Source organism: Tupaia chinensis, unplaced genomic scaffold (genome assembly GCF_000334495.1).
Source record: "Tupaia chinensis unplaced genomic scaffold, TupChi_1.0 Scaffold146961_1, whole genome shotgun sequence".
Taxonomy (NCBI): domain Eukaryota; kingdom Metazoa; phylum Chordata; class Mammalia; order Scandentia; family Tupaiidae; genus Tupaia; species Tupaia belangeri.
Genome location: NW_006206814.1, coordinates 959,264 through 985,311, shown reverse-complemented (window position 1 = coordinate 985,311; position 26,048 = coordinate 959,264). Strand labels below are relative to the sequence as shown.

Here is a 26,048-nt window from a genome sequence, read left to right as displayed (position 1 = left end):
GAGGGTGGCTGCTCCTGCTAGTGCGAGCAAGCCGGGCCGCCCGGGCTTCCTAGACAGACACACGCTTGCTGTGTTGCTTCCTATTGGCTGGCTTCCTCGGGTGGGAAACGAGTTTATCAGGATGCGAGGACTTTTCTTTTCTCTTTGTCTCTAGGAGTAGGGTGGGGTGGGGAGGGTGGCTGGGCATCCGGGATCACGTCACTCTTAACAGCTGTTACTTAAACAACTATTTTTTGGTTTGGTTGTAATATATTGTACTTTATTAAGATTGCCAAAAACTGTTAAAATTTAAAAAAAAACTTTAAATCATGTGTATACAACTTTTTGCCAGATAAAAATGTAGTCATTTTTATTTGAAAGATGTGCTTTTTGTTTTTGTATATTTGTAAACTTATAGAGAACCTTTTCCACACCCCCCTCCTTCCTAATCTCTCTGACCTGTCATCACCTCTGCCTTCCTTCCCCCGAGCCCAGTAAATTAAAACAGTTGACCGACCAACTGAATTAGGCTCTAATTCCGGGCCATGTGGCCCAGACCAACCAGGCCTCACCATCCAGGCCCTACCAATGTGGTTGAATCTGACATTGGTTGAACAAAACAGTCTCTGAAGAGGCAGCTCTAATTCTGTCCTTCCATGGCCAGAGTGGGGTCAGCCACGGCCCGGAGTTGAGGTGCAGGCCTCGTGGACCACAGGGAGCTCGCAGCAGGCCCTGGGGAGTCATTTCTGCTTCTCTTTCTCTTCCCTGAAAACCTTGGTCGGTTGAGTCAGCCTTGCTTTCCCCATGCCCACCCCGTGACTGGCAGAACGAGAGGTCATCGAAGGATGGGTGCTTGGCAGCTGTGGGCTGTGGTGACGGGTGTGGTTTACAGACTGGGGCTTCTCGCTTAGTTCTGAAAATGTTTTTATCAACCCTCCAGCCGTCAGCTCCCGTAGCACCTAGCTGGGTTGAGTCTAAGAGACCCAGTGAGTGAGGCCGGGCTGGGTGCCACCCTGAGTCCTCTTGCTGGGGTGTTTCCCATGGAATCAGCCCGTCTGTGACCGGGGAATGCAGGGTTATCTGCAGGATGACTGCCTTTAAAGATGCGTGTTCTTGGGTCCTCTGTGGCTTACGGGGCCGGTGCTGTTTGGGAAAAGCTTACTCCTGGCGTGTTTCCACTCCACTGGCACGGTGTAGTTGGGATCTTTGTGCATATACTTTTGTGGGTATTGTGGCCGCACTGCAGTCACCTGAGAGGAGTTAACATGGGGTCTCTAGGAGGCTGCCCAGGGCATCGGGACCTACCCCAGAGAGCTGTCCTTGTCATTTCTGACTCATCCCTGAGGGACCTGAAAGATCTTGGAAGAGCATGCTCCCTTCCCACAGGGCAGTGTAACCCAGTTGGCCAGCAGTCCAGGTAGACCCAGACTCGCTGCCCTGAGCCTGCACAAAGCCAGGCCGTGGGCCGCGACTCTGGCCAAGCTGCAAGCCCTGCCCTCCCCGCTGGCATTGGCTCTTCCTCAAGCTGCGTCTGGGCATGTCTGAGATGAACTGAGCGGTCGTCTGGGGTGTGGTAGGCCGATGGTTCCCACAGGCAGGGCTCCACCAAGGCTGTTGGAGTCCGTTTTGGAACTTCTCGGAAACGAGTCCAAGGTGGCAGCCAGCGAGAGCAGGAGGACCCGGCAGGACTGCTCAATGTGCCCGGGCCGCCGTCCGCCTTCAGCCAGGAGCCTGGGTGTTGGAGCTGGTCCACAGAGAGGACTTCATCTTCGGGTGAAGGAGAAAGGAAGCGGGACCCCACGGAGCACCTCTTCCGGAAGGCAAGGACCAATGTATGAACGTAAATCAGATGTCTTGTGTTTCGTTTTTATATGTGTGTACATAATTATATATAGAGATAGACTTGTGCATACACCTTCACTCACACACCCTCACACGGAGATACATGTGCTCAGTGTATACTCTCGTTTTTCTTGCTCTCAAGTTGGAACTTGCATTGTGATAACAGTTTTGGAAATTCAAAAGTACTGCAACGTGTTGAAATAAGAAATACTTAATATTGTCAAATAACTTGTGATTGTCTTGCCATCAATAAAATAATGCATAGATGTGTAAAACTACAGGCAAAAACAGCCCATGGGGATAGCGTCACCATCTCTCTATGTACTTATATGCACGGGTGTGCATGCCTGTGGCCGGTGTCCCCCCACCGCAGGCACGCCCCCAAGTGGTGCTTGTTGGGAGAGCGCCTCCTTACCTCGTGAGAATTCAGGGCGTCCACTCTACACCTCTGGCCGTGAGGGGCACCGCAGTGGCCTCTGGGACAGCCCCATGTGCAGGGGTCTGACTCTGGTCTCAGTGAATGACTAGATGGTGGATTTTGACTTTTTTGCCTCTAAGGGTTAATTTTTCGGGATGGCCGTGTGAACGAGGCAGACGCTCAGTCTCCTCCAGTGCATACACAGCCTGGCACTGCGGGCTGCTGCTCCGTCCTGGCAGGGACACGGTAGGTGTCACTCGGCTTGATGTGGCCTTTGTGGTGCTGCCTTTCCTAATATGCACCCAGCACCCTCTCTCGAGTCTAGGCTGTCCCCACCCCGTGGCCGCCGAGGGCAGGCAGCCTGTGTCCTGTCGTCCTCCCATCTCAGTGGGCCACGCCATTTCTCGGCCCTCTTTCCTTTAGGCCTGGCTCCCACCCCTCCCTTCCCGGGGTCTGACACAGCAGCCGGGCGCCTTTCCCAGAGGCATGTGGCCTCCGTGACTGCTGTCCGAGCAGCACCGTCTCTGTCCTCCTGCAGGCAGGCTCTGACTCGGAGTCAAGGCCCAGGAGAGGCTGTGGCGGGGCCCCAGCCGCCCCGGCACTGCAGCTTTGCCGAGTCCACGCGGGCTAGCGGGGGGCGTGCGTGTCGGGGGAGAGGGCTGCCTTCCAGGACACGATCTCAATTTAGGAACCCAGCCCCTCTCCCCAAGGGCGACACCTGGCTTAGAGGCTGAGCAGGAGCCTGTTCGTTCCGTCCCCTTCGTGGGGGAGCTCAGAGAGAAGCTGTAGGAAAGCCCCGCCGTGCGGGTAGCGGGAAAGGGAGCGAGGTGGACAGCGCGAAGGGCATTTACAAGCGCACCTGCCCGCCCTGCTGAAGGCGTGGTGGCCGCTGCTGCGCAGCCCGAGGGCAGTCCCCCTGGGCAGAGGGCAGTCCCCCTGGGCAGAGGTCCCTGTTACCCCTCGCCACTCCCCCAGTTGTCACCCTTACACACTAACGTCCCCAGGTCTGGACAACAGTGGCCAGATTAGCGCAAGAGCTTCAGGCAGCAGAAACAGGGCTGACCGGTGGTACCCAGAAACAGCTCAGCCGGGGCAGGGTCTCCGTCCTCCCGGGGCTCGCCACTGCTGGGCCTGCCCAGGTCCTGGTGTGACGACAGGCCTGGCACTGCCGATCCATCCTGCCTGTAGAGCAAGCCCAGCCCTTCACGGATGGGGGCAGTTGACGTCAGGCCGTGAGAGCAGGTGGCCGAGGACCGAGGCAGGTGGGGCCCCGTGAGGCATGGCTGAGCAGGAGGTGTCTGCGCCCACCCTGCGGGCCGAGCGCCAGTTTCCCAATCATCTGCCCAGGGAGGCGAGGCAGTGCCCCCTACAGCTGTCAGAGGCTGCGCTCTCACGGCCCGCCCGGCCTCATGGCACAAACTAAGAGAAGGGCGACTGGCGTTCGGTCACCCAGCAAGCCAGGAGTGACCAGAACCATTCTTCGTCCATTGCTGGCCTGCGTGTGTCCAGGCGTGACGGCACACACACGTGCGGGACTGCTATGTGTGAGTGTGTGCCTCAGGCCGCCTCCAGGTCAGGGCCCGGGCTTCCTCCCAGCTGCCGAGTGGGCTGGGAGAGACTGAGCGCATTCTCAGTTCCTCGGCTGCAAAGAAGGGCCAGTTCCCAACCTGCTTGTCTTGGGCCACCACACAGAGCAGGCGACCCTCTGAATTTTTGTTTGAGCTGAACTATTGAGGTGTTCTCGGGGTCCTGGCCGGACTCCAGCCCCTGCCTGCTTGACACGCCCTGCAAGGTCTGGTTGATCAGGAAGACCTTGCAGCAGGGGGTTGGATGGCTCCCTCAGGAGGTGAGAAGCCTCACAGCAGAGGCCAGCCTGCAGCTCCTGGTGTGCACAGACCCCTCCCCTCCCCTCCCCTCACTGTCCCTGTGAAGTGATCGGCCATGAGGGGCACAGAGGGTGGCACTTCTCTCACGGGCTCAGAGGGCATAGCGGCCATATTGACTTTACATTGAATTGTGTAAAATGTGGAAAAGACTCAGCATGTTGGTCAAACAATAAACTGTCCTAATTCTCAACGCCACGCTTCTTGTGTGATTCCTCAATGGCGTGCTCCGGGCGGGGGTTCGAGGACAGATCTCTTAGTGTCCGGATGGCACGCTCGCACCTAAGGCCCTTTGCCTCTCCCTCGTGCTCAGCTGGGCTCTGCTCCGACTCTGACAGGGATGGGAAGACACACCGTGAGAGCAAGCCCGCATGTCCTCAGGATCTCCCCTCGTCCTGAGGCGGGTGCAGAGGCAGTCTCCAGGCAGACGAGACGCGGGGATGTGATACTGTACTTCATACCCCTCTGCTCGCCGTCACTGGGTTGAAGGGTGGTGCAGGGGCTGGATTTTGCCCTTTGGTGTTATCCTGAAAGCAACTTTAGGACCTTAATCCTTTCTTTATTTTTAGAGATTTTTATGATAAGGCACATGTGCTTGCCCGAGAGACAGAGAGGGACAGAGAGACAGTAAGTGGGGAATCACCCCCAGGGGGTGTGGCCATGCCACAATCCCTTCTCCTCTTGGGATTTTGGGCACGCACGCACACATGCCTGGCGTGAGTTTTAAGCCACTGGAACCGGGACTCGAACCACGGTCAACTACGTGGGAGTCCTGTGACACAACCACTATGCCAACCGCTGGTCCTGTAAAGACCTGAATCTAAGGCAAACCGTAATCACCCTGAGGTGACACCGAGCTGCCATATACCACCCCAATCCTGACCCACTAGGGAGCATCCCTCAGAGGCCTCTCAGGTCTGAGTCGTCTCCACACAGATCCCCTGAAAGCCAGGGTGGTTTGGGACCAAGCCAAGGAGGCCCGAGAAACAGATGGGTGCAGGATTGCCCTGGCCTGAGGGTGCCGGGAATTTCGCTCTTGCTCAAGCCCACCCTCACGAGTTACTCTCGCCTTTAAAGGTCTGAAAGGTTCTAAATGCCCTCCAGCCTGCCATCCTAAGGAAGTCTTCTCTGATTAGAGGGCAGAGGAAGTGGGTGTCCCTGCCCACTCGGCCTTACTTGTTCTGGCGCAGCGCAGGCGTGTCGTGGCAGAGGGCTGAGTGGCTAGATGCTTGGATGGGCCAGACCGAGGCCAGAGTAAGGCTGGAGACACGCAGGCGTCCCCTGGCATGGCCTCAGGCCAAGGCTTTCCAGTGCAAAGGAGCCGAGTGCTCACTGGGCAGGGCTTCGCACCCGCTGCTCTCCAGCAGCCCCTGCCTTTGCCAGACGAAGGAAGCTGTCAGAACTCCCCAGGTGTGAGGGTGACAGATGCCTAAGGTGCACAGAGGGGTGTTCAGGGACGCTGCCCAGGGCGGTTTTCCTCCTCCCTGCGACAGCAGAGGGGACAGTGCGAAACAACAAAACAAAAACAAAGGCAACGTGCATTCCAGCTGATGGTGATTTCTATCCTTGGAACGATAACGAAGTGAACAGGACGTGACCAGGGGCCTCACACGACACTTGGCACAGGGCCACGGGGAGACAAGTGGCAGCCCTGTCGGGGTGTTGGGACCGTCTGGCTGGCACGGCAGGACAAGGGTGGTGTCAAGGGCGCCACTGGGGCGGTTGACTGCACTTATGCAGCGCCCAGAGCCCAGCACAGCCACAACGGAGCCTGTGCTGGGAGCCCCACTGAACAGGCGCACTGCTTGCCTGCAGAGGCAGGAGGCGCTGGAGTACCCCGGGGCCTGGCGCAGCACTGGGCATGCACCGAGCGAATGAGGGCATGAGTTTAATTAGGGCTGTGCAGTCCAGCTGGAAGTGGGATTACCATCCTGCACAGAAGAAAGTGTGATCCCTTCTGTTACTTTTAGAGAGGTGGGGTTTTTAATTTTTGCTTGTTTGTTTGTTTGTTACTTAGGGCGTTTGTACTCACCAGGGAGAGAGACACAGGGAGAAATCACCTCCCTCCCCCATGCCCCCGAGGATGGCCGTGCCGCAATCCCTTCTCTTCCCAGGATCTTAGGCACCCACGCGCACACACCGGTGTGAGTTTCAAGCCACTAGGTCCAGGACTTGAACTGCTTTTGCCCACGTGGGAGTCCAGCAACATAACCACTACACCATCTGCTGGCTGTTTTATTTTTTAAAGCTTTTGCTCTAGGAAGCATGTGCTCGCCAGAGAAAGCCAGTGAGAGGGAAAAAGAAATCGTAACCCGACGGGGTGGCCATCCTTTCTCTTCCATTCTCTTCCTGAGATTCTGGACACGCATGTGCACACAGCCAGTGTGATTTTAGTCACCAGGTCTGGGACTGGATCTTTGCTCAGCCATGTGGGAGTCCAGCACATTAACCACCACACCTCCTGTTACTCCATCCTCTCCCCCCACTACTTTTCTTTACATGTGTGGAGAGCTGAGACAGAAGAGGGATGCATCTTAATCGCTGCTAATGGCCTTCAGGTGAGAACGGACGGGAACCAGCTGAAGCGTGAACTCTGCTGAACTCAAGACGTAAAAGGAAAAGCAACAGCGTAGTATTCTGGGTGCAGGGATGTCAAGGTAACAGAGCAGAGCCAGGTGCCTCTACGGGAAGATCACAGGGGGACACTGGCACCCCAGGAGACATTTGGAGGCCATGAGAAGTGGCGGACCCCAGGGACTCCTCACTAACAGCAGCTGTTGCTGATCAGGAGCTAGGACCCTGCCTCCCTCAACCCTGCCCCCCCAACCCTGCCCCAGCAGATGGCTAGGCACCTGCTAGCAAGACAAGCTTCCAAGATCCTTGAGCCTCCTTCGAGAGCTGGAATAGAGGAGTATGGCCAGTGCCTGAACCCCCCTTGGTGTGCAGGTGTGCTCTGTATCCACCCGGACCCCCTCGGTGTGCAGGCGTGCTCCGTATCCATCGGGACCCCCTCGGTGTGCAGGTGTGCTCCGTATCCACCCGGATGCCCTGGGTGTGCAGGTGTGCTCCGTATCCACCTGGACCCCCTCGGTGTGCAGGTGTGCTCTGTATCCACCGAAGTGTCCACCACAGAAGTGCACACACTTAGTGGAGTGCCGGGGCTTACTCCTCACAGCTGCCCTCCAGTGGCATCCCTCAGCCTCTGCCTTTCCTTAGCAGGCGCAGGCCCCTGACCTCAGGTGGCCGCTATCCTGGTACAGGTCTCAGCGCCCATACACACAAGGTGGCCCAACAGTGCCAAGTCCCGAGGCGTTTCAAGCGCTACCCAGTCCGTGACACCTGGCTGCGCGTGGTCTGCCTGTCCCCATGACCTGACATCCGTCTTTCCACTCGCCATACTCGCCTGCCCTCTCATGGAGAAATGGGCCGATGTAGCTGAACGGCTTCAGGGCCAGCTGAGCAGGAAGCACATTTGCACTCCCATCAATACCCTCCCCAGCTCCCATGGACTAGATGCCGTGACCACATCCTGGCCCAAATGCACAAAGACGACGACGGTAGCCCAGCAGGAAGCAGAACGAGGATTCTCAGAACGAACTCTGCTACTTCACCCCATTGGGCCTAACAGAACCCGTGACCCCAAACACTTCAAACGTACCTGGTCCAGCCCTGTGGCACAGGCAGTGACACTGCTGTGCAATGCTGGAGCCAGGGGGAGGGCCTGGGTCTCGATCCCGTCAACGTACGTACGTCCACGAACCTGGCTGGCTGATGGGCTGTGGGGGCTGTGGCTCGCTGAGACTGTCGGATGCACCTTTCTTGCTCATTTAAGACGAAACAACATAATGGGACCAGCGCTTGGCATAATGGCTATGTCGCTGAACTCCCATGTTGCCAACAGTGGTTCGAGTCCCGGACCCAGTGGCGTAAACTCACAACGGGCACATGTGCATGCGTGCCCAAGATCCCGAGAATGGAAAAGAGATTGTGGCATGGCCATCCCCTTTAGGGGATGATTTCTTACTATATCTCTCTGTCTCTGTCTTTCCGGCGTTCACACACGCCCTATAGCAAAAACCTCTAAAAAAACCAAAGAAGTCAAAACAACATACTAAGGGCACAGCCGGATGATCACCCCCAAGGGTGTCCCCAGGAGCCGCATGTGACATAACAAGGCTGAAGGATGCATCCCGTGCAAACCTGCCATGCAATAGGAAGTCTCGGGGATCCTCAGATCAGCTTGGAAATGAGTGTCGCTGCCAGCTGTGATGCCCACCAGCACCCGAGAATCAGTCTAGGTACGACGTTACCTGTTCAGACCATCTTTAGGCCTTAAAATCAACCTCGTTCCCCCTTCACTCGCTTGTTTGGTGTGCTGCTTCCTCCCATAAAGCAAAACGCCGTATGAGACAAAAAAAAAGATGAGAACAAATGCCCTTACCAAAAAAACAACAGAGATCACACGGGTGCACAGGGAGAGGGAGACACGACGAAACACTCTCCGGAGGGGGTCCACAGCCCCCACCTCTGCCGGGCCTCTGTGCATGCGCAGTCGGCACGTTCTCCCACGGCCATGAGACCCTGCTGCCTTAACCACACCACAGGCTGGCCCTCTTAATAAAACTTCAAGCCACTGCCTTTAAAAAAAAAAGTTATTTCGTTATTTTTTAAAAATTTGACCAGGCCCCTCTGATTTGGGGTCATCGTGCTCACCTACTTCCCTGTTACTTGGCTAAGAAAAAAAGGGTGAGTCAGGTCCAAGACAGTGAACACTTGATCAACGTGGCTTTTAAACAAGAACCCTGACAAATTCTGTCATCTCCACCTTCTTTATTCATGACAGAGCACGTGTATGTGTGTGCGAGAGAGAGAAGCACCCTCCGGAATCGATCGCACTACAATTCCCTTCCTCCAGTCTGTCAGATCTCGGGCACTTGCACATGTGCCCAGCATGTTTCAGGCCAACCAGGCCAGAGACTTGAGCCAGCGCCCCGTGGGCCCATCTTCTAGAGCAGCACTGCACTGATGCACCACCGAGCCAGCCCTTGCATGCTGTATTTGTTTCATACACCAACAAGGCTGTTTCAGGGGTGGGGACCTGGGGTACTTCTGCCAGGAACGGTGGTGGTCTGAGATGAGGTGTATCTGAGTGACCCACAGGATGGGATGTCAGACAGCAGGCAGAGGCTTGGGCTGCAAGGTCCTCAGGAACCACACGCACACGGACATCACCAGCCCCAGGCTTTTATCCTGACTCTCCCCGCGATCCTGCAAGGCCACTTACCCACAGCCACCCTTGTCTTCTTGTAACGTTCAGCTGGGCTTGTCCCTGAGTGCGTGAGGTAGGGATCGCAGACTCTGTTTCTATGTACACTACCATCTGGAGGCGCAGGAACACCTGGAGTAAGCCAGCCAATGAATATTCTTGTTTTTCCTGGTCTCAATTGGAACTTGCATTACGGTAACAGTTTTGCAAATTAAAAAGTACTGCAATGTGTTGAAGTAAGAAATATTTAATACTGTCAAATAACTCGACTATCTTGCCATCAATAAAATACCATGCATCCGTGCATTCTTCTGTGTGAACCCTAACGTGCCTCCCCGTCTGTACTCACCACACAACTTAATTGCTTTGAGCCAGTTGTTTGCTTCACCAAGAAATGCATTAATCCTTTATTAAAGCAACAAAAAAGCTGTGTTTAGGGCAGCAAAGAACCTCACTGAAAATGCAACATTCTTTTTAACAGAAATAAATCTAGGGGACTTTGTTTGTATTTGTTACACAACATTCTAGTTAGGGGACAGAACGGGGACTGATAGAGCAGCACACGGAGGTAGCCCAGGAGCCCTGGGACACCTGGAGAGGCGGGACAATGTCAAAACTGCACACGCTCCACAGTGACACTTGCACACTCTAGGACCCTCGGCATTTGGGGATTTGACATTCATAGTTCCATTCCCAGTTCCCTTGGGAACCACTCCACGAGTTCACGGCAGGCTTCCGAATCGTAGGTGCCGAGGCTGAGTGTGAGTAACCACGTAGGGTGTGAGCTCCACCTTGCGGCTTGGACCTGCCGCCACCTGTGGGGAAGCGACACGGTACTGTACCTACAAACCTGAGAAGTCACACAGGGCTAGGAATCAACTGGTTTCATAAATAGGCAGATTTGTTTCCAAGAAAAAAAGGGCCAAAGCACAGAAGCAAAAGGTAAAGCCTTTCCAGGTGAAAGCCATATCTCGTAACACCACGTCTCCCTGGAGTCCACTCGGTGTCGGAGACCGTGGCCCTACGGCAGGCGTTCACTGGGAGGGTCTCACACACTTACAAAGGGGAAGGTATGAGTCTAGAGTCAAGAGGAACTCATCTGAAAGGGAGCCATACGGGGAAAATTAAGAACAAAAATAAAACCCAAGCTGGTTTCAACAGTGATTTGTTTCTAGAATGAGGAAATATTTCTAAACCACGCTTTGTACCCTCCCTTTCTTTATGAGCTCCAGACTACCACAGCCTCTTTCCCCGAACTGTCAGTTACACACAGGTGCACGCACACGCGCATGCACTCCGGGCTCTGGAGCCGTCCTCAGGCGATCTTAGCCAGCCATCTCTCCAGGTCCTGGATGTCGGCGGAGCCTGCGTCCCCCCGGCCACCTTTGGCACTGCACTCCAGGAACTCCACTCTGAGCGGCAGCTGTGAGAATTCGAATTCTTTGCCTTTCTTTCCCAGCTGCATCGGGGCGGTGCTGGAACTGTCCAGTGTGCTGGGAGCAGCAGAACGGGTGACTCGTAAGGTGTTGCTAGAGCACAAGGAAACAAGGCAGAGCACGTTTTATACAGCGACGAGGTTCGTTCCTCAATGTTCACACTCGTGTAAAGTTCTGATCAAGAAACCATCAATTATGCCATCAGGAATGCTGAGTCATCCTCTGCATATCTAGGTCCCGTCTTACACAGACAGGTGGCGGGGCGGGGGCGGGTGCAGCCTAGGGCACGGCCTACACACAGGCTGGCAGCAGGTCAGCAGTAGACCCAGGTCACACTCGGGGCCCCTTCTTAGAGGACTGCCAGAATACTGCCATTTAAAAATACGTCAAGTCCATGCTGTACCTGTTACCACACCTTGAGTCTCTAAGTGAGGCCTAGGCAGACGGGGTACGTCTTCACTTCGTTTTAGTTCACTAGCGGGCATGTGTGCTTGCGGTGAGAAGCACCCCACAGGGTGGTCACTGTAGTCAGTTCTACGTCTCTCCCTCCTTTTGGAATTTTGGGTGTACACACACACCCAGCATCTCCCAGGCTGCCGGGTCCTGGACTGTAACCACACGTTGGCCATGTGGGATCCAGGTGCCTAGACTACCACGCCATCGGCAGGCCAGGAAGGATATTTATGCCGAGTCTACTTAGAGTTTAAATACCCACTGACCCGAGACTCCTCTCTAATTTGAGCACATTCCTACTCTCCAGCCTCTGCCCAGGATGCTTTCCCAACCACGTCCCTTGCCGCCACGCCACGTTCTCTTGCTGACCTGCTCCACCTTTTACCATCCAAACGCAGAGAACGTGCAGTCTTACAGGGGAAAGCATTTCTTAATTCGGGTAAGCCTGCTAATAACTGGTGAAGAATACACAGGCCAAACTAAGCAGTCTCTTTTTTAAAAACACGCACAGTAAGATATATTAAAAAACTGGGACCAGCGGTTGGCGTAATGGCTACATCGCTGGACTCCCATGTAGTCAACTGCAGTTGGGAGTCCCGGAACTGGTGGCTCAAACTCATGCCGGGCACATGTGCGTGCATGCCCAAGATCCCGAGAGAAGGGATTGCAGTGTGGCCATCCCCCCAGAGGGTGATTTCTCACTTTCTGTCTGTCTCTGTCTTTCTGGCGAGTACACGCGCCCTACAGCAAAAACCTCTCAAAAAAAATAAAGATATATTAAAAAACGAGTAACACAAAACTCAGGATCTCATCTCTTTGGGGGAAAAACAACTTTAGGGAAGAATACAGACGTCTTCTAAACATGCTTAGAAGTACCTGGGTATCCATTATAATATTCTTTAAACTTAATATATATCGTCATATAAACACATCTATATTATAAGATTATGTCTTACAATAAAAATTTTAAAAGGGAATGGAAAATACTACATCTCTTCAGCTTTTGCCACAAGGCTGCATAAACACAGTACACCTTATTATTTGAAGTGTACGAAATGCTTCCAAATTGATAAGGTCTAATTCTCACAATTCAGGACCAAGCTAAAATGAGGCGTGCTCCTGACTTTCCTGATGCTGACCTGCACGACCTGGCGGCACTTTACGGCACTGCTGGGAAGTGAGCAGCTCCTTTTACATTGCTTCACCTCTCAGTCCTTGGAGTGGAAAGCGAATGGGCTTAAGGAAAACATGGGAAGATGGGAAGACTTAAGACAATACTGTTTTAAAAAACCAGACTGACAAATACTATGCTAGCTTTTGTTCTCCCAACAATGCCCGACTGCCCACACAATTTTTAGAAAAAACAGGTCATCTAGTTGTTCCATGGTCCTTCGCCTGATGCTCAGCAGTACACACAACCTCCAGAGAGCAAATATCAAGTGTATGGGGAGAGGGCCAGCTGGGGACGTGGTGGTTAAGACGGCTACATCCCATACAGCCAAGTGTGTGGTTTGAGTCCTGGACCCAGCTTGTTTGAAAAATATGGCAGTCACGTGTAAGTGCTCAAAATCCCCAAAGAAGAAGGGATTAAGGCATGACCATCCCCCTGGGGGGTGACTTCTCATTTCCTTCTGTCTATCTCTCTCTGTCTCCAGCAAGCACACATACCCTCTAGTAAATTTAAAAATAAATAAATAAATAAAAGAGTGTGGGCAGAGGGAGTGATAAACATGACATTTCAGAAGGGACAGGAACTATGGAAAACGGCATAGATCAGAGATGAAAAAACTGTTTTGCAAAACCCAGAAGTTAAACATTTTGGGCTCTGTGGGCCTCATCTGGTTTTTGTTGCATATTTTTCTTTTCTGCTTCTTTTTTTTTTTTTTAAACTTGCCCTTTAAAAATGTCAAACTACTCTTGGCTTGCAGGCCCTGGGCAGGACTTTGCCAACTCCTGAGGTTGACTAAATTCTACGAGACTCCGAGTCCTGAGAACAGGAACTCCATCCACCACATCCTCCTGAGTGCAGGGCATGCTCGGCTAGTGCTTGGTAAATGAATAAAGGAGTACGTAAGTCACGGGGGAAAGTGTTCTAAGAGTTAAATTTATGATTTCCCCCATCGGACCCTTAAATAAGAGTCCTTCCACAAAAGCAGTAAGCAAGAATAACTCGCTTTACTCTAATGTTGATCATTTCTCAAAGCGAGCTGCCATAAACTGACACACAAAGAAACGCCGGACGCCTTAAAATTCACGAGCTTACAGCTAAGTTTACAAATTTTTAAATACCACAAATGTGATAAATACTACTGTGCCAAGTAGCTTAAAAACAATTTAAGAAGCTACAAAGAGTAGCACAGATTTTTATATTCTTCCCAAGTATTCTTTACTCTATCAACGGTAACTTTGAACAGCTCTGAAATTTTCTAGTTTTCCTTTCACTGACTCACAGGCTCAACTACTCTCATTTTTCACTGCTGTTTACGTGTCTTTGAGCACTGTTATACGCCTGCCTGTGTGGTGGACAAGCACCTCCATTCACTGACTAACACTTTCCGACTTGCGCAGGATTTCTTAGTCTCTAAAGCCTCTCGTTTTGACTACAAATGCATTAGTAACAGTTGTAAAATTAATTTCAAGAAATCTTTCCATGAAATTTTAAATATCTATAAACATCTCGTCAGTGCTTACAACCTGCTCTCTGTGCGTTACTGACCACCCGCTGACTCTGTGTGCGTTACTGACCACCCGCTGACTCTGTGCGTTACTGACCACCCGCTGACTCTCTGTGCGTTACTCAACGAGCACACTTCACACCGAGCTCCAGGCTGTGGCTGTGTTCACTGTGCGTAACCAAGAATACGAGCACATGCTCGTCCAAGTGCTGAGAACGTGGTTAGCCGAGCGCCTCGTTCACTTACAGTTCTTTCTCAAGCTGTTGCTGAATTAACTTCGCTGATTTTGCCATTGCAATATCTGAAAAGAAAAACATGTTTGCATTTTAAACCAGAATAGGTCTTTATCCAAGATTTCTCGCACAGATAAAAAATTCCTAGTTCTCCCCCCTCACTTTTATCACTATTTCCTTCTCTATCAAAGTAAGCTTTATACATGCACATGAGTTTCCTAATACAAATATATTATGTCAATGATCCTAAAACTGACTTTAGCTTCCTTTAAAAAAGAATTATTTCATTTTATCCATCATCATCATATTATTATTTTTAATTTTGCTGTAGGGCACATGCACTCACCAAAGAGAGAGAAAAAGCAAGAAAGCCAGTCACTAGGTCCAGGACTCAAACCGCGGTCAGCCATGTGGGAGTCCAGCATGCCACGTGCTGGCCCCTGACTTTAGCTTTTTGACTGAAGTTTTCCATATTTATAGACCTTTCAACCCAATACACATATAAGTCCAGTCAGTTTACCAAAAAGAAAACCTACCAGTACTATGGCTGTAACAAGAACCTTCATCCCCACAGATGACACCCTTCCTGTCCTTTCACGGTAAACGGCACGTTTCCCCTGCAGACACGAAGACGACGTGGTAAAGCACCCAGCACCCTCGGGTGAGAGACAGAGCTCATGCCAAACAAACGCTGACCTCGCTCCTCATTCTGAGCAAGAGCAACTAAGAGGTCAGACTTCAGCTTCACTGCTTTTATTTCCGGCACATGAAGATTCTTACTGCTGTGCCTCAGGTCAGGCCCTGCTTGGTCACGCTGCCTCTGGTTTGACTGCTCACAAAGATTTTTTGTCTTCCATGTAGGCTTGGATGCCAGTAACTATATTCCTAATTAGGCATTACTAGGATTATAATCTGATCACTTCTGAGAAATGTTAGGCTCTTCAGAAAATGGGAATCTTTTTTTTTTAATTTACTCATTCATTTATTTTAATTTGACTAGAGACAGACACAGAGAGAGAGAGAGACAGAGAGAGAAAGAGAGAGACAGACAGACAGGGAGGGAAAGTGAGAAAGCATGCCACCAGGTCTGGGACTTGAACCTTGGTCAGCCATGTTTGAGTGTCCAAAGCTGCAACCACCATGCCACCTGCTGGTCCCCAGAATCAGAACTTTAAACCTAAAACATACCATACAGGAAGAGATCAACTAGTCTATCTCATAGGTAATGAAACTGAAGCCCAATTTTCTTGGGTACGAATAGAAAATTTTTAATGGATATCAGTTTAAAGGAAAACAACTGCTTCAAAATCTTCATGATAAAATTTGCCGGATGGTAAAGTTATTTGAAAGGAGAGACTCAGCCAGCCAGTGGTGTGGTGGTTAAGGCAGCTGGATCCCACATGGCTGACTGTGTGGTTCAAGTCCCAGACCCAGCAGCTTGAAAAACACATTGGGTGCGTGTGCATGCATGCCCACAATCCTGAGAAGAATGGAGAAGGGCCTGTGGTGTGGCCAGCCCCCAGGGAGTGCTTTCTCACTTTCTCTCTCTCTCTCTTTCTCCCAGCCAGAAAGTGCACCCTACAGCAAATTCTAAAAAATAACTCTAACCTGTCCCTCCAAAACTGTGTACATGGTATTGTCAATGATGACTTTAACATGGTAAGGTAAAATAATTTATAATCTTTAAAAAAACAAAAACACATTGTATCCAGGAAAAATTGGTAGCAGTCCCTCTGCTGCCATTCCTGCCAACCCTCTAAGAAGACTGCTGAGAAGGTAGAAGCAGGAATAAAATGCAAGACTTGAAACCCTTCCATTTAGAGTTTGTGACAGCAATTATACCAATGGCACTAGAGATAAATGAGTTAATTTCCAGTAGCAATCCTAGGAAAATCCCCATAATGATTCCAGAAAACGTGACGGCACCTTGCTTATTGCAGGCTATGACGAGTGACGGTGCGTTCTTCAGACCCATGCTGTCAACCAGGACTTGATAGAGAAACTCAGCCACATCCTTCACCTCTCGCTGGAAGGATGCACTGTCCACAACAAACACAACAGCCCTGGAGAAGAAAAAAAGAGAAACTCACGTATGAGCACGCAGCAGTGCACCGTTAGCTGGAAGCCGCATGGTGAATTTCTTCTAATTCGATCCTGTGCATATCATGCAGCAGACACACGAGGAAGTCGGTGTACATGGGATCACAGCACAAACCCTCGCCCAGCAGAACTACAGGGTGCTGCCGTGCACCAACAACTGAAGAGGAAACGACAGTGAGAGATCATGTTGCTCTCAAAGACCAAGAAATCTCCTCGTAGTGAACCCTATGCTGAAGGCCAGGGCAGAGCTATGTTTGCAGTGTAGCAGGAACGCAGAGGAAGACCACTGAAATGAGGCCAGCTCCAGGAAGACTTACAGGAGAATCTAGCGGTGGAGCTGAATTCTACCCAGACAACAGTCTCTGGAAAACAGTGTGTTCACTGCACAGATGGGCTGAAACACACCACGGAGATGGGGAGGCAAGCTGGTGTACAGCAAGATGGGGAAGTGGGGCACCAGGTAGGGTTGTGAAGGCATCGTACGCTGACCTGTAAGTGAATATACTTCCCTGCATATGAAGAACACTGGTGCCTACATGGAAGACAGAGCTTTCTGAGGGCAACCGGACTAGAAGCAGTGTGACCAGGTGGGGCCTGACCTAAGGCACAGCAAGAACCCTCATATGCCAGAAAGGAAAACGGCAAACTCACGCACAGAAGCCCAGGGACACTAGACAACAGGCCTCAGGGCAAGGGCTTGAATGCCCAGGTGGAGACAGGAGACATGCCATGGCCAGCCTGCTACTGGGGAGCCAGAAGCGAACCCCCTGCACAAAGCCCAGGACTGAAAAGCAGTCTAATGGAGCCCAGGGGTTGGAAACTCCAAAAGAAAGACCAGGACTCCAGTGCCTCACAGAGACCCGGGGTATGAATTTAGTCTCTTTCCACGTCTGAGACCCTCAAGCAGAAAGACTCACATAAAGTGGGCATACTCCTGTGGCCCCTCCTGGAGCGAGGCTCTCTAACTGAAGGTACACCAGCCCCAGCATCAACAACCCTCTCTAACCTGAAGGTACACCAGCCCCAGCATCAACCTAAGGGTACCCCAGCCCCAGCATCAACAACCCTCTCTAGCCTGAAGGTACACCAGCCCCAGCATCAACAACACTCTCTAACCTGAAGGTACACCAGTCCAGCATCAACAACCCTCTCTAGCTGAAGGCACACCAACCTCAGCATCAACAACTCTCTAACTCTGAAGGTACACCAACCTTAGCATCAACAACACTCTCTAACCGAAGGCACACCAACCTCAGCATCAACAACACTCTCTAACTGAAGGTACACCAACCTTAGCATCAACAACACTCTCTAACCGAAGGCACACCAACCTCAGCATCAACAACACTCTCTAACTGAAGGCACACCAACTCCAGCATCAACACTCTCTAACTGAAGGTACACCAACCCCAGCATCAACAACTCTCTCTAGCTGAAGGTACACCAGCCCCAGCATCAACAACACTCTCTAGCTGAAGGTACACCAGCCCCAGCATCAACAACACTCTCTAGCTGAAGGTACACCAACCTCAGCATCAACAACACTCTCTAACCAAAGGTACACCAACCTCAGCATCAACAACACTAACTGAAGGTACACCAGCCCCAGCATCAACAACACTCTCTAACTGAAGGTACACCAGCCCCAGCATCAACAACACAGCCCAACTGGAGGGGGATTCCGGATCAAAAATGATGAAGCGCAGAGGAAAATAGACAGTTACCAGGGAGAACGACCAGCACTCCAAAGGGAGAATTATCAGCACACCGAGATGGGAAATAACAGAGCAATCTGTAAATGGTTAAAATTATTTAAGAGACCATACACAATTTTTATAAAAAGGGTACTGATTTTGTGTAAGGAGGTGGGTGGGGACACCCTCGCAGTCCCACCATGCCGTGATCCTGCCATTATCACATGTTGCCCAGCACATTCAGGCTGACCTGGGATCTGACCCCAAGGCCTTCCCATACGCTCCAATATAGCACAGTGGGGTCCTACCACCAGAGCTACCACTGAAAAAATGTAAGAGAATAAATATTAGAAACCATAATGTAAAAAAAAAAGACCATATAAAAACAAACAGGCTGATTATAAGTATTTATGAAGAATATGCTAATTGAAATGAATAACTCACTGGAAAAGTAAGAGATTACTCCACTGAGAGGAATGTAGTGGACTAGAACAAGTCTGAGGGACTCATGTAAAACGGTAGAGGGATCAGCAGGTGGTGTGGTGGTTAAGGCGCTGGATGTTCCCATATGGCTGACCATGGTTCAAGTCCTGGACCTGGTGGCTTGCTTTCTCACTTTCTCTCTCTTTTCTCTCTCTCTCTCTCTGTGTCAAAATAAAATAAGAATATGTATATATAAAATTAAAAAAAAAAAAAAACACACGGTAGATAGAGAGAATCGGAAGCTATGATGGAGGTGGCGGGGGCGGGGGCAGAGATAGTCAGGCTCACTGTCGGTAAGAGTTCCAGGACGTGGATTGGGAAACAGCACTCCCTAGAGAAAAAAAGGCAGAATCTTTCAGAACTACAGAAAGAGATGAATCTTTGGTCTAGAAAAACACACTTGAGTTCCAAGCGTGGTAAATTTAAACCCGGCCCTGAGTAGAAGAAAACCTACCCTGGATAGACTGAAACACAGATGTCCTATAGTGAAATGACAGACTGACGACGGCCTTCTCCTCTGTAGCTGCAGGCGTGTGCCCCAGGAGTGAGGCCTTCCATGTGGTGAAGGAGACCACTGCCACCCCGGGCGTATGCGTAGCTCAAATACTCACGACAATCGAGGACCTGACCCAGCCTCTGTGGTGCAGCTGGCAGCATACCAGGCTGCAAGCTGGAAGCTAAATGCCAAGCATAGTTCAAGTCCCTGGCCTGGTGTGGCCTGTAAACACACCAGGCGCAGGTAGCATCTGCCCAGGGTCCTGGCGGGCAAGATGGAGGAAAAGGACTGCGGTGACCGAGCCCTGTGGAGGGTGTCCCCCCAACTCTCCCTCTCTTATGCACTGAGTGAGAAAGGAAAATGAGGGCCAAAGAAAATCTGTCTCAAATGAACAAAGAATGAGAAATTTCATGATTCATTCGCTCTTTCTGAAAACATTTCTAAAAAATGTACTCAGTAAAAGAAAAACGGAATCTGTAAGGAAAGAGAAAAAGGCAAGCAGCAAGGAAATCATAAGCATTCTGCTAACTCTTAGGGAGTCACTGAACGCAGGAGAAAATGACTAACTTGGAGTGTTAGAAAGGAAAACAGATAGGGACCAGCAGTTAGCATAATGGCTATGTCGCTAGACTCCCACGTAGTTGACCGCGGTTCACATCCCGGACCCAGTGGCTTAAAACTCACGCCAGGCGAGTGTGCGTGCGTGCCCAAGATCCTGAGAGGAGAAGGGATTGTGGCGTGGCTATCCCCCCTGGGGGGTGATTTCCTGCTTTCTGTCTCTCTGTCTCTCTCTCTGTCTGTCTGGCAAGCGCACACGCCCTATAGCAAAAACCTCTCAAAAAAAAAAAAAAAGCACAGATAAAAGGAGAATGTGAGGAAGTTCAAGGTTAAAGTGTTTGGTGGTTCAGAAAAATAAAGTGACATTGATTTCAAACTGACAAGGATTTAAAAAGGGAAGGGAACCATGAAAAGAATAGAAGCATATTTTAGACTAGCAGGGAGGAGGAAGGATTAAGGAAACTAAGTGATAAACCAATTTAGGAAATGTCTTTTCGATGTGCATTTATTGTAATTATAATTTATTTGAACTCAGTTTAAATTGTTTTTCTTTCTTTACGACAAAGTGAAAGAGAGAGTGCAAGAGATGAGCACTCCCAGCCTGGCCACTCCACAGCCCGCCCGCCAGCCCTCCCTGGATCTTGGCCACCTGTGTGTCTGCCCAGCACGTTTCAGACCATCCGGACCAGGGATTTGAACTGCAGTCACCAGGTGGGACCTGGCCTCTCTTGAGACGTGAACTACCGTTGTACCAGAGTTAGCCCCATAACTCAGTTTTATCTTCATAATTTAAACATTAAATTTACTCAAAATACTTGGATCACAAAGTCATTACATTGCAAACTGTAAAATATTTAGAAATGACAACACAGAGAAAAAAAAATTTTGGAGAGATTTTTGCTATAGGGTGCATGCACTCACAAGTAAGTGAGAAATCATCCCCAGGGGGATAGCCACACCGCAATCCCTTCTCCTCCATTCCCCTCTCAGGATCTTGGGCATGCGTTCACACAAGCCGGTGTGATTTTTAAGGCACCAGGTCCAAGACTCAAACAGTGGTAGACTACATAACCACTACACCATCTGCTGGTCCCGAAAACGAAAAATAAATTTAAATGCCAGAGTGTGTGCGCACACACCAGAGAGACAGATAGAGAGAAAGGGAGAAAACACATCTCCAAAGTTGTGGTCACTCCAGTCCTTTCTCCTCCCTTCCTCCACCCTGCTGGGACTCTGCGTATTCATGCACATGCACCTGGCGGTTTTCAGGCCACCAGGACCGGTGGTTCAAACCACAGTTGCCCATGCAGGATCTGGTTCACTTAACCACTAGGCTATGGGGCTGGCCTGAAAACATTTTTTAAAACTGGAAATTTGGGCCTGGCAGGTGGAATGGTGGTGAGGTGCTGGACTCTCACATGGCTGACTACAGTTCGAGTCCCAGACTGGCAGCTTGTTTTCCTGCTTTCTCTTTTTCTCTGTGTGCCTCACTCTGGTCAAACTGAAAATAACAAAAATGATAAATAAAATAAATAATTCTTTTTAAAAAACTGGAAATTAACACTCAGTTATAGCAAAATTACCACTTGTGGATTTGTCTCAACCGTCTGAGGAGTGAGTACCACATTCCCTGCAACAAACTGCTCATTACCACCACCTTGTGGACAGCAGAGCAATAACCAAATCTAAGTCGACAGCTTCAGTGAAAAAGCAGCAGCTACCTCGTTTCAGCAAACCTTAGATGCCATAGCTTAAAGGCACTATTACTTTGGGTCCTACTAAGAAAGGGGAAATCCTGCCAGTTTTATACTATGCCAACAACTACCAGCTACCTTCTACATTCAGAGACAGTAAAACGTGTGGCATACCACTTTCTCCTCTTCAGTGCTCGTCAATGTTAGGGACACACAAGGAGCAAGTGTCTGGAACTGCAGCACAAGAATTCTAGGGAAGGACCTGAGTCAGCAATACTCAGGCAGATACTAAAAAATGCGAAAATACTGTTCTCTGTTTCTTGAGGCATCGACTTCAGGTAATTTGTTTTTTTGGCGAGGTTTTTGCTATAGGGCATGTGTGCTGGTCAGAAAGACAGGCAGACAGAAAGTGAGAAATCAACCCTCAGGGGGGATGGCCACACCGCAATCCCTTCTCCATTCTCCTCTCGGGATCTTGGGCACATGCACACGCGCCCGGCGTGAGTTTAAGCCACCAGGTCTGGGACTCGAACCACGGTCAACTACATGGGAGTCCAGCGACATAGCCATTATGCCAACTGCTGGTCCCAACTTTAGGTAATTTAATAGACTTCTTTTTAAATATTTTTTTCTAAGAATTACTTATTAACATTTGTTATCATTATTTTTTTTAAAAAAATTTGACCAGAGACAGAGAGAACAAGAAAGGGAAAGCGAGAAAACGAGCCACCAGGTCTGGGACTCAAACAGCAGTCAGCCATGTGGGAGTCCAGTGCCCCTAACCAGCATGCCACCTGCCAGCCCCCGTAGCTTAATAGACTTATATAATGCTAGGTTTTAATAACTTCATTACCCTTAGCTTTAAAATTTCTTTTTCAGATTTTATTGGTCCTTCAAAGTAAATGCAAAATTTAACAAAGAGTTAACACTTGTTGAACACTGAGAAACACTTTTTACGTGCCGTTTCATTTAAGCCACCAATCCTAGTGAAGGCAGGCTTGTGACCCAGAGCTGGCTGACTCCAAGGTCCATGCTCTTTCTACCACAGGTCACCCTGATCCTCCCAAATCTCACCAGAGCAAACACGAGCGGCCTCAGTCTGGATTTCAGACAGGCCCATTTCCCGTCCTTTCTACTCACCTGGCTGAAGCCTTAAACCGTTCTAAAAACTGAAGCCTCAAACTCTCGTGGCCAGGAAGGTCAATCAAGGTCAGGCTACTGCCCTGAGGATGACAGCAATAACACTAAATCAATGTTTCAGTCCCACTGTTCACAATAGAAACCTTCAGTATCAGATTTCAGGTACCAGACCTATGCCTGACTAATAACTTAAACACTCAGCTCACTGTGATTCATGGACAAACTAAACGATGTTCACAGGTGTCTTCTACTTACACATCGGTCCAAGTGCTGGAGCTATAGCGGTGAGCAAAGACACAGCTCCTGATCTAACGTAACTTACAATGTGAAAGAGGAGTGCAAAGTGAAACCACAGATACATGTCAAAGTACAACTATGACAAATGTTCTGAGGGGACACGAGAAACCCAGTCTTACCAGGGCTAAGTCAGAGAAAGTGGTCTGTGGCTTGGAAGATACATTAGTATAAATAAAAGCGAAAACGTGTAAAATAGTAACAAGAATTCAGAAACGAATGATGTGAATATAAGAACCTACAATTTACCACTGAGCACATTACTATTCCTGGGACTCCCAAACTTTGCAACAAAGCATCATTAATCTGATTTTTAGGTATGTCTACCAGACGGCCCACTGACTCGCTCCAACTCTGGCAATATTCTGTGTCAATTCTCGAGCCCCAAATGAGCCCCCACGTCTGTCCGATTCGCCCTTCCAGGCCCTCCTCCTACACGCTCCCGAATATGCAGACAGAGCTGTGCTCAGTGAGAGGACACGCAGGAGTGGCTCTCCACGTGGGTCAGACGTCAGTCCTTCCTCTCACGCTCTACCCTGCCCACAGCCAAGCGTAACCACGGCCACAGCTGGGCAGGAGGAAGTCAGCGTCACGGACTTGACGCGATTCCAGCTGGATTCATTATGAACTTGTACAAGGCCTGTGCATTTTTTTAAAAAATTATTTATTGGGACCAGGAGATGACAGCGGTTACATCACTGTACTCTCACGTGACTGACCACAGTTCGAGTCCCAGCCCCAGCGGCTTGGAACTCATACTGGACATGTATGTGTGCATATCCCAAATCTTTTTTCTTAAAGAATTATTTTATTTAACTTTATTTATTTTAATTTGACTAGAGAGAGACAGAGCAAAAGAGAGAGAAAAAGTAAGAAAGCAAGACACCAGGTCCGGGACTCAAACCATGGTCAGCCATGTGAGAGTCCAGCACCCTTAACAGCCATGCCACCTGCCGGCCCCAATGCCCAAAATCTTGAGAGGAGAATGGAGGAGAAGGGACTGTGGTGTGGCAACCCTCCCTGGGAGGTGATTTCTCACTTCTCTCTTTCTCTCTCTGTCACAGCAAATATCAAAAAAAAAAAAGTATTTATTTGATTTTATTTACCCCTTATAAATTTGTTTGTTATTATTTTTTAACTATTTGAATTTTTATTCCATGAATATGTATTATCTATTCAAAATAGAGAAAAGGAAAAAAGCTTAATACCAACTCTTAAGAACTCACAGTAAAACTGGAAAGAAGACACAGAAACAAAAAATAAGAATGAAATGTGATGTAACATTATTATGCATAAAGTGCAACAAAGCAGAGGTTGTCCTGATTAACTCTGCCACACAGATTGTCAGAATCACACAGGGCACATGTATGTGTGTGTCCAAAATCCTGAGAGGCGAGAGGAGGAAAAGGGATTGCGGCATGGCCGTCCCCACTCGGGGATGATTTCTTACTTTCCCTGTCTCTCTCCAGCAAGGGCAGATGACCTATGGCAACAATCTTAAAGGGAAAAAAAAGCTACAAATGCTAGCTATAGCAGCAGACTAATTTATTCAAGACGTCCTTTCCTGACATACCACAATAAATAAGGTGGTCAGACCCCGACACCCCAGGAGTACCTTACCCTGTTACTGTTCACTTTGTATGTGGCGGAGCTGTCAGTAATAGAAGTCTGGGTGTCTCTGTACAGGCCGGTTAGCAACTGTGAAAATGAAATGGAAAAACTGGAGTAAACGTGTATCTAAAAGACAGACAGGCAGTAAGCATGGTCTAAGAGGTGTAAAGTCAAATGAGTGAATGCTGTTTACAATAGCTGAAAGGGACCATAATGATTTTTTTTTAACCTGTGCGAACGTCTAATTTTCTGTAAACTTCATTCTCCTCAATGGGACAAAAAAATGTTTTCAAACTAAGGTTAGTAGCCAAATTTATGAACCTTCTGTAAACACTGTTAAAGATCACAAAAATATAATACTCCTTTAATGAAGAGAAATAACACTCTCAAAAATGGGGCCAGCAGATGGCATAGTGGCTATGTCACTGGACTCTAACACGGCCATCCAGGGTTTAAGTCCTGCACCTGGTGGCTTGAAACTCACACCTGGCACACGTGCACACGTGCCCAAGATCCCAGGAGAACAGAGAAGGGATTGCAGGCTGGCCACCCACCCTAGGGGTGGTTTTTCACTTTCTCTTTCACTGTCTTTCTTTCTCTCACTCTTTAGTGAGCACACGCAACCTAAACCAAAAAAAAAAAAACCTCTCAAAAATATAAAGGAAAACAGAAAACTTCTCTTATTCTCCATACTAAAACACACACTCAATTATATAATACAATATAATACTAAGTACTGTAGTATATAAAAATATTAGTGAAAAAAAGCCTAACTAGCCCAATCTGTCAAAGAAGGAGCACACTTTAAAAAAATATCTTGGACAGGGCCAACAGGTGGGAGTGGTGGCCAACCATGACTCCAACTCCAGACCCAGCCTGAAAAATCACACAGGGTGTGGGTGCGAGGGAGCCCCAAATCCTGAGAATGGAGAAGGGGTCGCAGTGTGTGTGGGGCGTGATGTCTCACTTTCCCTCTCTCTCTCTTGCACGCACACACGCCCTATGGCAGAAACCTAAAAAGTCTCTGCCAAGCGCCCAGAAGTACTTGTTCCTGTGAAATAGGAACCCTACATAGGGTAGTGGCTTCTGCATCTCCAGGTGTTCAGGCATCCTCAGCCACCGAATGAAACCAGATCAATAAATACGATGAGGACTAAATGTGTGCATCTGGCAAGCACACACACACACGTTTAAGTACAAATAATCACAAGATTCTAGTTTACGGAATTTCCAAAGGCCTTTTGGTCCTTCCAAGAATTAACTCCCAAATTCGCTGGCATCAGCAGCTTTTGTAAATAAATAAATAAATACATACATACATACATACATACAAACAAACAAACTGTAAGATCACAGGAATACTAAGATGCCACAACATTTTAAGGTTAACAGCTGTAATTTACCCGGACAAACAGCAACGTTTTCCCAGAGTCACAGAGGCCGACCAGGAGAACAGCCCTCTGACTGCTCCTCCTGCTCCGAATGAGCTGCCATAGCACTGCGAACAGAGAGGGACAGTCACGACGGCGGCCCCTGCCCGCAGAGCCCCGCGGCGGCTGCGCACTGTGGGCGGGTAACGGCCAGACGCCTGCGGCCGCGCACAGCGTCGCCCGGCTTCACTTACCGCGAGGACCACGGCGGTTACTACGCTGTCATCAGGGACAGTGAGTGGTCACTGCTCGGCGCCCGCGTCCTCGGCCCCGGCCCCCGCCCGGCCCGCCAGCGCAGACGCCGAGCCCCACGGTGTCCCCGCGGCGCCCGGGGTCCCCTGTAACGCAGCGCTGCGGACGCTG

General features: G+C 49.7%; 1 protein-coding gene and 1 long non-coding RNA gene across 2 annotated transcripts in view; both read right to left on the bottom strand.

Moving 5' to 3' along the window:
* Positions 1-9,619: 9,619 nt before the first annotated feature.
* Positions 9,620-26,048, bottom strand: part of SRPRB (SRP receptor subunit beta) — a gene marked incomplete in the record, with an annotated part of 16,754 nt that continues 325 nt past the window's right edge. The window contains 6 exon segments of the mRNA XM_014584465.2: positions 9,620-10,917; positions 14,199-14,253; positions 16,112-16,248; positions 22,351-22,433; positions 24,265-24,342; positions 25,659-25,753. Coding sequence (XP_014439951.1) covers positions 10,704-10,917; positions 14,199-14,253; positions 16,112-16,248; positions 22,351-22,433; positions 24,265-24,342; positions 25,659-25,753 — 662 coding nt within the window.
* LOC114006311 (uncharacterized) lies at positions 17,218-18,565 on the bottom strand. The gene is made up of 2 exons (XR_003548047.1): positions 17,389-18,565; positions 17,218-17,319 (listed from the first exon to the last, which is right to left on the bottom strand). It is a non-coding gene; the product is annotated as an uncharacterized LOC114006311 (long non-coding RNA).